The 13,864-nt window shown below is 31.3% G+C and overlaps 1 protein-coding gene across 1 annotated transcript in view; it reads right to left on the bottom strand.

Moving 5' to 3' along the window:
* LOC127700387 (FACT complex subunit SPT16-like) overlaps positions 1 to 13,864 on the bottom strand; it is a 40,674-nt gene that overhangs the window by 10,026 nt on the left and 16,784 nt on the right. Inside the window, exons 7-17 of the mRNA XM_052203833.1 lie at positions 13,527 to 13,678; positions 12,883 to 13,055; positions 11,754 to 11,918; positions 11,373 to 11,467; positions 8,641 to 8,805; positions 6,991 to 7,106; positions 5,116 to 5,198; positions 3,627 to 3,697; positions 3,110 to 3,237; positions 2,035 to 2,170; positions 873 to 999 (exon numbers count right to left, since the gene is read on the bottom strand). Coding sequence (XP_052059793.1) covers positions 873 to 999; positions 2,035 to 2,170; positions 3,110 to 3,237; positions 3,627 to 3,697; positions 5,116 to 5,198; positions 6,991 to 7,106; positions 8,641 to 8,805; positions 11,373 to 11,467; positions 11,754 to 11,918; positions 12,883 to 13,055; positions 13,527 to 13,678 — 1,411 coding nt within the window. The remainder of the gene's footprint in view (positions 1 to 872; positions 1,000 to 2,034; positions 2,171 to 3,109; positions 3,238 to 3,626; positions 3,698 to 5,115; positions 5,199 to 6,990; positions 7,107 to 8,640; positions 8,806 to 11,372; positions 11,468 to 11,753; positions 11,919 to 12,882; positions 13,056 to 13,526; positions 13,679 to 13,864) is intronic.

The raw sequence follows: 13,864 nt of genomic DNA, 5'->3' as shown, positions 1-13,864 counted from the left end.
AGAAAATATTGTTGTTTATTGTAAGTAGTTCCTATCAATAAACCATAAGCAGAAAAACTTAACAATGAAAATTGCCTTTTAATGTCCTAGGGGCAGGGCCTCAAAATAGTTGTCAAACTGATATGTACTGATAGTAATGCAACTTTATACAAAATATCATTGATCTATCTCAAGTAGTTCTTATCAAACTGACTTAAGCAGAAAAACTTAACATTGAAAATTGCTAAAAAATTCAAAGTCACTGGACCATGACCTAGGGGGCAGGGCCTCAAGATAGTCATCAAACTCAGATATGAACTGATAGTAATGCAACTTCATACAAAATATCATTGATCTATCACAAGTAGATCCTATCAAACTAACTTAAGCAGAAAACTTAACATTGAAAATTGCTATTTAATTCAGTCACTGGACCATGTCCTAGGGGCAGGGCCTCAAAAAAGTCGTCAAACTGATATGTACTGATAGTAATGCAACTTTGTATTAAATATCAATGATCTATCACAAGTAGTTTCTATCAAACTAACTTAAGCAGAAAACTCAGCAATTGTTGACGCCGTCACCTGAGCCGTAGCTGGAAAAGCAATCCCTAAGTAAAGCTTACAGCAACTAAATTCCAAGACTGTCGTCACAGGGGAGACAAAACATGGTCAAAGTCCTATTTCTCCCCAAAAATTGTCATCTCAAACTGACAGCATAGTAGGAAAGCTTTCCTGACATGCAGTTTCTGAGTATTGTTGTGTTTCCAAGGACAAATGAAAACAATAACTATGTCCTCTGAGTTACAGGGGATAATAACCTAATTGACGAAAGTATCTGATCTGTTCTTTTTCAATCAAACACCATAAACTGTCAATTAACAGTAACTATACCATTTGTATGGGCTTCCAATGTTCCTGAGATTCTCTTTGATACAATATTTGGTCTGATATATAGGTCTTTTAATTTTGGATTTCCTCTGTTTGGATTGATAACAAGTGTGTCTTGTTTAACAATACCCTGAAAATAAATATAATATAAAGAATATGTATCATCATATGTGTAGTGTTGGACAATAGGCAAAAAAACATAATCACTTAACACAATAAAACTGAGGTACATAATTGATTATTAATTGATTATATTTCAATTTTATCATATTTGTCATATATTTTTAAATACATCTAAAAATAAAAGTTGAGGTTTGCATTTTTTTTCTCATTTATATTTTTTATTAATACCAACATGAGATTGTCCTTTAAAGAAAAACATGAGATTGTCTTTAAAAGAAAAAATAAAAACAAAAAAGAAATATGACAAATAATATATGTTCAAATTACTTAACCTTAGCTTAACCCATCAAATTTTGATCATTTTGATCGTTGTAAGCTTTAGAAGATAATCATAAAGAAATGAAACATAACAATATTGCACCATGTAAAATGAACATTAGCAATTATTGCCTATGAGTCACCAGAAAAATATACAATTATAAAACTAACTCCATATAAAAGGCAGAAGTTCATATGAAACAAAAATTCTTTTTACTTGAGAGCCCTTTATATACAGATTTGATTGTGCAAATGGTCACATTCACATAAATATCTCATATTACCTTTATATTTTATCTTCCTTTATTGCAATAATAGGTCACCATTAATTTATTTTACAGTACATGCTTTAATAGCAAATACTGTAAGTCAACCATCAATTTTATTTACCCATCAATTTTACTTCAAACAGAAACAATTTACAAGCAAGTTTACTGTACGGTTCAAAACTACTTTTTACAATTGGACAATTCTAATTTCACTCAGGTATGGCAAGTGAACTTTTTGTAACAAATTGTTAACCGATTCAATACTAAATCAGGATAATTTTATATTCATATTTCTAATATATAGGTATGTATCCCCTGACAAAAAAGTTTTGAGCAATATCTTAAATCACCGTAAATCGCATATGTATGAATGAACATACAAGTAGCACTATTGCTCCTTTTTTGATTGGGCAAAGAAGAAAAAAAACTTGTCAATCCAAAGAATATATTCTTACCTCTTTTTCCCTTTCCTCTGCCTCTCTGGTTTTAAACTTTTTCTGTACTTCTTTAATCAATCTGAATGCTGTATTCAAATTTAATGATGGAGCAGATATTTCTCCTGGCTCTTTGGTGTTTGAACTTCTGTAGGTACTGTAAGATAAAACAATTCAATATTTCTAATCATGTTTAAACACTTAGAATAGTCCCCTAACCAAGTGTCTACCTGTACTTGGTAGTGATATGTGAAAGAATTATTCCACTTAGAGGAAGTTTTTAATGATGGAAACTGATATAGTTATTAACTTTTTTAATTTTTTGTATTGAAATTATGTACACTTATAGAACTGAGAAGCATGGGAAAGACATGGAGAGAGGCATAGATAAGGAACAAGAGGGGCAACAGTGGAGGGCACTTATGATGACCTCATGTACAAGAATGCATGAAGAGGACTAAAGAAGAAGAATGTATTATGATCATTGCTCAAGGTCCTGTTGTCTTGCACTATTCATGACTTAATTTTATCATTAGGAGAAAAGCCATTGTTATTAAGAGTGATTGATTGTTTTTTGCTTATTTATAATTCTTCCAAATTCAGGACGAGAACAAATTAACAATGTAATCCAATAGGAAGGTTCTTCAAAGTGGGTCAAGGGGAATGAAGGGCGGGAGTTTTGAATGCCACTTGAAAATGGGGATATATTGGATATAGGAAAAAAATTTGTTCTATAACGAGAAGAGTGTGTAAAATTTGACATCTGGAACAGCTGAAAGGACACTTCTCTTTAGTATAGGTTTTCCTGCCAGGAATTACCATATTTTCATACCCTATACAACCCTTAAGGTGGATATATAAGGGTTTGAAAGCATGATTTTCTAAGTTAGATTAAAGTACTTCAAGAATTCTTTCAATAAATGTAAACATTCTTTGTTAAATTACAAATTTACAATAATTTTCATGAACCTGTGCTTTTTTGGCTTCATTTTTCATTGTTCAATTATTCAATGACATACAAATTACCATATGTGATCCTTAATTATGTAAGTTAAAGTAAAATAAATGTTATATAATGTTATATAAATCTACTTACATTTCTTTAAGGAAGGTAGCATCTGGTTGAGGAAAAACATTTCCTTCATTTCTACCAAGAGATGATCCAGGATGATAGAAATTTATACGGAGATATGTGTAGTCGCCTTCTATTGACTGACTTATGTTCTAAAAAGAAAAGCAAACATAAAATACATGTTTAAAAACAACGAAGGTATTGAATTCAATAAAGCATGATGATATAAAAAAGAAACGAGAAATTTTAATAGTAGTGTCCAATTAATTAGTAATTACTGGGACTAGTATAGATTAAGCAAATGTAAACCTCAGTTTATTAATGATTATACGTCAAAAATTCTCAAAATATTGAAATCTAATTGTTCTCACATGGGGCTTCTTAATTAGAATGTAAAGTCTTTCTTGTCATTTGGTCTGTGTTGAATACTTATCCATATTAAATCATGCCAAACCAATATATTTCATATTATAACACACAGGTATAAATTTCTAAAACAACAGACACTAATTAGCAGTATATACTTTCAGTTGATACAAACCTTTATTGTAGCAATATGAAATGGTGTTGGTATACCAAAGACAGGTAAGATGACAGTCTCATACTTTCTATCTGTAATAAACCATGTCTTTATTACTATGGTTTGAATATCTGATATAAGTGTTGATACCTCAATATACTGATGGCATCATATACCAGTACAAGCAATATCAGCCTTTGTATTGCTTCAAAATACAAAAGTCAAATTCCAGCATACTAAATAAAAATTTATGCATTTTTCATAATCTTTTTTTTTCCCAATGATATACATGTCAACATGTACTTTAAAATTAAAAACAAAAGCATCAAATGTTTTCTTCAGGGAAGAGTGTAAGTTAAGATGAAACAACTTTGTCGAGTAATCCAAAACATGGACATTTACTATGGTAATATGTACTCTGTAATTTTATTTATTTTTTTCATATAAAATCTGTTGAATGTTTTGAATATATATGTATTTATTCAAGTTAGACAAACACATGTTAAGGTTTAAATAGTTATTCCTGTATGTTTACTAAAAGCATTTCTTATACTTTATTTCACTTTTTGTCCACTTCACTGCAATGAAATTATGCGATTTTCAAATTAACATGATGTAGTTAAATAAGGTAAGATCCAAGTTTTACATATTCACAACAATTTATATTCGCGTTATTTTGTACTCACGAAAGTAAAAAAAAATACAGTAATCTGAATGGTGCCTTCTAATATTAAACAGGTTTATGATATTATTTTGTCAGATAGTATCCAAAGTCGATTAGTCGATTATTGTGATTTTTCACAAATTATTATGTTAATAACAAGTATTTTATGTATGAAAAGTTTTGAAGCTTGTAGTCAGTGCAACAAAGATCTATTGAATTCTTTCCTACCAGTCCCACCCCCACCCCCACATAATATATTTGTGTATCGTACAGATTATGTAATTTATCATTTACATGTATTTAGAAGTTGTACTTTTATTTGGTAGACTGTCTATGTACCAAAGCTTAATCCGTAGACTATGTACCAAGGCTTAATCCACAGTGTTCAGCAAGCTTTTTTGTTGAACATTAATTGTGTTAATAAAACTTGCTGCCCATTTACTGGATAGCTTTCTTTTCAACAAGTGTTTGTATTTATTAGATAAACATTTCATGTTTGGTTCTGTGTGAACAATTTGAAAGTATATCTATTTGAATTTCAAACAATGATTGGGTTTAGTATATCAATAATGAAAACCTTCTAAATATAGGACCTTAGTGAAACTAGTTTCACCTTTCAATGTCTAAATTTTCTTTATTAGAACCAATTCTCAGTACATCCTTTCTAAAATCTTTGAATCATGTAACCTTTGTTTCATCCAACTCTCACAACTTTGAGAAACTTCCTATTTAAAAAATATAATGTATATTGGTAGTGGACAAGTACAAGGAGTTTTTAAATGTCTATTGCTCCCTAAGTTTTTTTAAATGTTTATTTCCAGTTAATACTAAAGACTTACAACTTACCAACAAATAACTGGAGGTCCCTAACTTCTGAATCATGAGGGAGCCATGATGGTTTACTGTAAGAAATATTTGACTTCCGCACTCTAAAAATAAGATACATGGAATAATTGTTTTTTTCTATTAAATATCAACATAGTGGCTTTAGCTAAAACACAATGTCTAAAAATATTGAAATTGATTCTTACCCAGTTCTTTAGATATATATTGTGGTATTTTCTATTTTATTAGTAATACATACAAATAATGTATATGTCATTTAATAAACTTTGCTCATATTTACACATCAATATAAGTGTTCAAATGCAAGTTTAACTACTACAAGAGTGCACACACTGACATGTCTAGCCTGTTGTACTGACCAAGATTGATTAAATGTTGAAAGTCTTAAAAGGTTTTACTGCAAGTATCACATATGCTTAAACTTTCTCAATGATTGATGACAATAAGGTCAAGGTCAGATAAACCCTGGCAGACATACATGTACACCTTAAAATCATTCCAAACACCAAATATAGTAGACTTTTGCTTATAGATAAAAAAACAAACTAAACTGTGAAAACTTAACATTGACCAATGAACCATGAAAATGAGGTCAAAGTAAGATGATATATGACAGACAAACATGTACACCTAACAATCATTCCATGCACTAAATATAGTTGACCTATTGCTTATAATATCTAAGAAACAGGCTTAACCAGGAAAACTTAATATTGACCAATGAACCATAAAAATGAGGTCAAGGTCAGATGAACCCTGCCAAAAAGATATGTAAACCCTACAATCATTCCATACACTAAATATAGTTGACATATTACTTAAAAGTATCTGAGCAGAGGACCAAACTACAGAAACTTAACATTGACCAATGAACCATAAAAATGAGGTCAAGGACTAAGGATGTATGCAAAACAGACATGAACACCTTACAATCATTCCATACAACAAATATAGTTAACCTATTGCTTATAGTATTTGAAAAACAGACCAACACAAAAACTTAACAATTAACCAATGAACTATGAAAATGAGGTCAAGGTCAGATGAAACATGCCAAATTGACATACACACATTATAATCATAATTCCATACACCACATATATTTGAACAACTGCTGATAGTATCTGAGATATGGACCTAATCATGTTACTTTAATCTTGATCACTGATCCATGACATGGTCAAGGTCAGGTGAACCCTGTCTGACGGACATGTAGACGTTGCAAGGAACCCATATACCAAATATATTTACATATCCTTTTACTCAAAATAAGTGAGAAATTCACATTACAAAAAAAAAACAATAATTTTTTGTTCATGCAGTTGCTGAACCATGAAAATGAGGTCAAGGACAATGAACACATGACAAACTAAAACTCAGTAACATAAGGTATCTGCATACAAGATATGAAGCATCCAGTTCTTCTATATTCTGAAAAAAAAGATTTATACACATAGTTAACGTCACCGTATAGTTATCCCCATGTCTCGCATTCTGCAACTTTCTTTGCAGGCGAGACATTAAAATCTAGTTGCAACTTCAACAAGAATTTGCCATTTCTTTTTATGTTATCAATGGAAATTTAATTTGGAGAGAGGTAACTGACATTTTTCCTGAACTTTCCCATTTGGTGTTGAGAATTTTAAATCTTTTTTTCAGCTTTAAAAGCTCTAAAAAAGCCTTTTTAGCTATGTGAAAGCTTTAAAAGTATATTTAACAAAATTATGAAGCCCTGGTAAAAATTTGGTTACTTTTCTTTTTCTCCCTATTCCCACTTATATTAACTTTATCTCCTATCATAAAATAACTTCTAAACCCTCTTACTCTGTGGGATTGTAATTAAGATGTAATATAAACTCTATATTAATGGTTTACTTTTTATCTTCTGTGCCTGTTTTCATTCCTTTTAATCTTTGCAATGCCTCTTCATTTAATTTCTCTCGTAATTCTTTCTGGTGCTTTTGTCTTTTTTCTTCTGTTGTCATATCCATCTAATAAAAAGAAAAGTTCAGGATTTAATCTTTAATATTAACAAAAATGTCTTTGAAACTAATATATTATAACTGACTCTTATTAAACAAACAGTAACTGTCCAATACTTTATTGGCTAACCATATTTTTTTAAACATGAACTTCCAACCTGTTATCCATTGCAGAACATACAATGTTTTCATGTATTATGTTTTCCCCATAACAGATCAAAAGTTAATCGTTATTCAAATGTCATGTTAACTAGAGCAAAATTATGGTGTTACATAGTCAAGTTTAAGCTCAAAGAAAAATTGGTGCGCCTAAAACCAAAATCCACCCAAACAGAATAAACTTTTTCGCAGATACTTTATTTTGCGTAAAGCCCAATCTATCCCTTTTCATGACGATTTAATTTCACGATTTTCAAATTAATTTGATATAGTTAAATAAGGAACAATCTAAGTTTTACATATTCACGATGATTTATATTTGCGTTATTTTTCTACTCACGAAAGTTGCGAAAATAAGTTGGTTTACAGTACTCCTCAGACATAAAAACAATTACTCTCAATGTTTTATCCAACAGAGCATTTATCTCCCTCCCCCTTAGCTCTTCCATTTCACTCAATTTCTGTTAACCAATCCAGGCTGCATCACCTTCCTCAAACTGAACCCCTCCTCCAACACAACATCCCCTATTTCAGTTTACTCTGTATCTACCACTGACAGATTAATACACGTTTATTATCATTGTTTTGTTCACATTAACTGAGATATCTGCTTTCATAATCAGTTGTGTATTTGCATTGACTGATATATCTGCTGTAAACAAACACATGCACAGTCACAGTGATATTTTCATTAAAAATATATCACTTTTAAAACCCTATAGATTGGAAACAAGACCAATACAGGAACGAGACCTGTGTCGCTGCATGCAATTGATTGAGGCAATACCATACAGGAGCATAACTGACCATTCCCTTTCACTGATGCCAAGAAAACTTGGACAAAAATTTTCCATGTACAATTTCAAATTATCGGCAAAAAGAAAGGGGTAACATGGCAGATGTAAGAATTGCTTTCTCGCTACAACTGAACATTATAAGGTTATCTCTTGTAGTTAGCCTTCAAATCAGTTGCAGTAGCTATCTAATCAGCAGTGTGTAGTAGTGAACTGTGTGGGTGACTGTAGTAGTAAAGAAGTTAACCAATAAGATTTTGATGCCTCTCCTTAATTAAATTGCTCCTCCCACACAATACTCACTCTACCTTCTTATTTATACATTTAAAAATCATTGACCCTGCTCTTACAGAACTGGCTCCAACTACTGTAAACCAACTTATTTTCATGAGCTATTAAATTTCGTGTGTATAAAAATAATGCAAATATAAAACATAGCGAATATGTAAAACTTGTATCTTCCCTTATTTAAATACATGATGAAAATTAGAAAATAGTGAAAATAAATTGCTGAGCAGTCCACTAGAAAGTACTAAAGTGAAATAAAGTATTTGCGAAAATAAATTGGCTCCAACTACATTAACAATTACCCTTGTCCTGCTGTCTAAAACAGCATTTCTATGGCCCCGCCCTAAAAGAACTGGCTCATCCTCTTTTTCTTCCTCTTCCTCCTCATCATCATCTTCATCCTTCAGGAAGATTCCAACATGTTTGATTCTTTTCTTTTGTGTGGTCATCAATGATGCTGCTGACCCCTGTCAATTTTCATACTTCATTTTATAATTTATTTTTTAGAAACATTTTTTTCTTCTCTAAAAGAAATTTATCAGGAATTATTTTTGTGGATTTATGTTTGTACAGTAAAACCTGTATAAACCGGCCGGCTACGGGACTATGAAAAAGGGCCGGTTTATTCAGGTTTCCGTTTTGACCAGAAGTTAATGACTTGTGACGTCCGATATATTGCATGTAAAAGTTCTGTCTGATTGTATATTAAAAACTGATAAATAAAAAACGTAATAACGTAATAACTTTGCACGATCTTTGTTTTGAATCTTCTTATTCATTGACTATAGAAATTTAAGAAACTGGTTGTTCCTCGAATTCCAAAAAATAATATTTTAATCTTTTTTTTTACAGATCCTAGTATGTCAAATAGACCTCGGTAGCATTAGTCTCCGACTTGTCAGTTTCACTTTCACTTTGTGTTCATTGTTTTCATTTGCATAAGAATCCTCTCGTTGTTTGAATTGTGACACGAGAGTTTCGGTTTACTTCCATCGTTCATTTCCGACGTTTGTATAGATTGCCGATTAAAAAGCCAGAATTTTATCAAACGAAATTTCATCATGATCGAAACATTGTCGTACAGTATACGATACCCAAGGATTGTCAGCATCCGGGTGTTCTTTATTATCAGGGTCATTGGTTTAGGGGTTCACAACAGGGAACCCAGGATTTCGAAAACACGATGTAAATTTACTACTCCGTGATTTGAAAAAAATTATCCAAGTTACAACATAATTTCTATCCAAGATATATTCAGCGTGTCTTTTAGTTTAATTTACACTTTTATAGTGTTTGAATAATACAGCTCACTACTGTACCATGTGTAAGTTCACGTTTTAACACCTGGCTAATTGATTATCCTGAAAAGCCATCTTGTATAAACAAATATGTTTTGATTGCATATCGACCAATACTGTTATTATTTTGAATTAATTAGACAAACCGGTTTTGACAGATAATAATTGATGTAATTAAGAGTATTGGGACTACATCATTAGACCGGAATTTGGAATACACAGGGTGCGGATTACAAAGGGTATTTTAACGACGACTTTGAAGGGGAAAAAATGGGACTTTAATTTTGGGCCGGAATGGACAGGAAACCGGTTTATTCAGGGTCCGGTTTACTCAGGTTTGACTGTATTGTGTTGTCTGATGTGGAAAACTTTTCTGTCACCTTAACTTCACTTAAGTAGCCTTCACATATCAATCATGCAATTTATGAACTGGAGAGCCTGTGTATCTCACCTATGTCTATGTGCAAATCAACAATGGAGTCTCTTCAATGTAGGCAGAATAGAATTCATGATAAAAATTTCTTTTTTGTTGATCTTTTATTGGTGATCAATTTGTCTGTTTAGTTTCTTTTTACCCCTATGCTCTATCTTCTTTAGTTTTTGCTCAAAACAAAAGAGGGTAAATAAAATTATTCATTTAAGGGCAATCACTCCTATGAAGAATGACAATCTACTACTGTAACTATATCGGCAAAATTTAAATTGTTTGTGGATCTTGCCTTGCTGATCATTTTTGTTATTTAAAGTTTCTATTTATCTATTACAATCTTTATTATAGAAGGCAAAACGCAAAACAAATTGATAAAAATCGTCATTAAAGGGCAATAACTCGAATAAGAAGTTGTCGGAAAATTTCCTCCATATTGTCTAAAATGTAGATCTTGTCTTGCTGATCATTTTTGCTTATTTAAGTTTCTATCTATCTATTATAATTTTAAGATATAAGGCAAAAATGCCAAAAAAATGGAAAAAATTGTCATCAAAGGGCAATAAGTCCAATAAGAAGTCGACTGACGATTTCGACTATGCATACTGATTCGAAGATTTTGTCTTGCTGATCATTTTTGCAACTTAAAGTTTCTATCTATCTATTATAGCTTTCAAGATAAAAGGCAAAAATGAAAAAAAATTGTCATTTAAGGGCAATAGCTTCTGTAAGAAGTTGCCTGACAGTTTTGACGTCAATGAACTAATAGTAGAGCTCAACATTCTGAACATTTTTGCCTTGTCAGATTTTCTCTATTTATAACGGGTTTTCAAAAATAATAGACAAAACTTGTATTTTACCCCTATGTTCTATTTTTATCCATTTCAGCCATCTTGATTGGCAGGCGGGGTCATCAGACACACTTTTCAAACTAAATACCCAAATGATGATTGTGGCCAAGTTTGGTTAAATTTGATCCAGTAGTTTCAGAGGAGAAGATTTTTGTAAAAGTTAACAAACAGACTTTGATGAGAAAAAAAGGGTTCACCTAAAAACTGGATACCGTTTTTCTTATTTTGATATTCTACGAACTAAGTGGAGTACATTATGAATTCCAATACAGCCTGATCAGGAAAGAAAATTGACTTAATATCAGCAATTGAATGTACTGAATCTTATGGAGTTATTTTCCCTTTTAGAATCAATACATTTTAACAATATTTGATCTTGTTATTCTTAAAATGGATAAATCTATTCTATTGGCCCTCAGTTCTATATGACATTGAAAAAAATAGCATCTAAAAATTACCGCATTTGCCATTACTGTGTCACCAATGAACAAAGCATACTTCTTATCACCATCTTTTAAATCAGCAAATCCTACATTGATGTTGAATGTCATTCCTAAAATATTTCAAAATTATTATATAATATAACATGCTGTTTCTAAAAGACAGTATGCAAGGGCTGTTCATTTAAACATGAATTGTACCAAGGGAAGGCACTTTCAAAATGGGGTCTCTACCTATAAAGGCAAATTTAGAATTTCACTGTTTCCATATTAAAGCAAAAGGTGAAAACTAAATCTCTGGCCCCAAAAAAAGAAAGAAAGCATTTATGAAGTATTGTATTTCTCTTATTCTAATCTTTGCTTTTACAGAAAAATCAGACAGAAATGACAGCCTCTTACCTTTCTTAATTCTCAAGTTATTCTTTCCAGATAACAACAATGATCCTTCTCTGAATTCTATACCCATAGCAAACCCAATACTCTTTGTCATTTTATCAACTAATTCTGATCGTTCTTTCTTTACAAAGCTTACTGCATGTTCATACACTGAACTCATTTTCTCTCCTGCAAAAAGAAATTATTAATGTTCCTTTCGATGGGTTTCTCTCTGTTCAATTAAACTGAAAGTCTTTAAATGCATCTTAGCTTATGACAACACTTATGCATCTACCCATAGTTGCACACTTTCTACATGTGATACACACGTTTTCAACTGTTTACGTTTTCATTACACAACATACATAGATTCAGTGTATTTACATGCAAACACACATACTCATACATTATTGAAATTATGCAGATTTTCTTGTTTTTGGTTGGAAATCCACAAGAATATTCCATTGACTGTTGATTATATCATGTCACAATGGTTTCCGCTACAAAATTTCAACATTTTCTTTTTGGGAAAATATCCCGTGTTTGGAGGAGGTCATTTACTGGACCAGTAAAATTTACTTAAATCTAATTGGATTATATCTGTTTAATGAAACAGAACACCCTAAATACGAAAACTATGTATATCAACATCGTTATTCTTTCTAAAACAAGACTTGAAAATTTGCATTTCCTGCTACACCTCCAATCACATGACATTTAGGAGTAAGAGCAAAGACTGGTTGGCTCAGAGTCAGAATAATATGTCGGTATAGTGTAACATGTCTCTCTGCAGACTGTTATCTTGTGAACAAGCATGATAAAAATCTGGCTCAGCAATTAGGTCCAGTACAAAGAGTTCATATTCATATTGCATGAACATATTCTCGTCCTGATATTTGCAACATGAAACACCAATTCTTTCATAATTCTATCATGTTATTCATATATTGTCCTGTAATTATGCAAATAATCAATGTATAATTGAATAGGCTGAGGGTCATAATGATTGGTGGTGGTTTCTGGAGAGATGCCTTCCAAGATACAGAACTTGATAAATCAGAATTAAGGGAGGGCAATTATTAACATAAAGCTAATTTCTCTCCCCCTATATTCGTTTTTAGAACACTGCTTAGTCACACTTAATGGACATTACCTTCTTTAAGTTTTTCCATAATAGCATCCTCTACACTGAGAAGAAATTCATAATCTTTCTGTTGTTTGTCTGATGGATCCACCATTAATGTTCTTACAATGTTAGCACAGTAGGACTTGTAACGAACACCCATAGCACATATTATTGTTCCAAAATCTATGTTGTTATCATCACTAAAAAAGATAAAATGCATGAAAAGAGATGTTAACTTTATTCTGGCAACGCTTATACTTCTCATAAGTTTTTTAACATAGATTTATGAGTAGATTAAAGGATTTATTTCAGCCTCTCAAGATATCCTTATTTTCCCTGTCAAAAATTGAAATCGCAAAGTTTCAAGATTTTGATAAATTCTGTAAAATTAGTCTGAATTTAAACTATTTAATACAGTGGAATGCAATTTTTCATAAAATGATCCTTCGAAAAATATAAAACCACAAATCTGAGAACAAATCTATGAAGGATTAGAATAAATCATAAAGTTTGATAGTTTAACAATTAACAAATCATATTGTCTTAATTCCTGACAGAAGTAACCCAGAATGAATATGCCATGTATTTGTACAAAAAATAACTTGTTGAGATGAAGGAACTTTAAAACACCATTTCCCAACCCAATATTACAATATGCTATAACTAGGTACCTGACTGTACTAAATTTCAGACTGTATTTTCCACCACTCTGAATAATTGCTGGGTAACACATGTCCAAATTAGCTGGATCAACTCCTGATACAAATTTCTTATTTTGTAAAGCTTGTTCAACACCATCAGCAAGTTTTGAATGCTTTACTTTCTGCAATGAAAAAAAAAATCATTTAATTATGTTATAAGATTTTATGAAAGCCTCACATTTCAAATTCAAACAGATAATTGTCATAATCAGCAGGGTATTTTAAAAGAATCAACATATCTAAAGCATTGTAGAACAGAATATGATACAAAATGCACACTCTATATACAACGTAGCATTTTTTTTTTA

The sequence above is a fragment of the Mytilus californianus genome, unplaced genomic scaffold (genome assembly GCF_021869535.1).
Source record: "Mytilus californianus isolate M0D057914Y unplaced genomic scaffold, xbMytCali1.0.p SCAF_5, whole genome shotgun sequence".
Taxonomy (NCBI): Eukaryota; Metazoa; Mollusca; class Bivalvia; order Mytilida; family Mytilidae; genus Mytilus; species Mytilus californianus.
The sequence above is the reverse complement of the archived record's forward strand: the minus strand, read 5'-3'. Positions and strand labels throughout refer to the sequence as shown.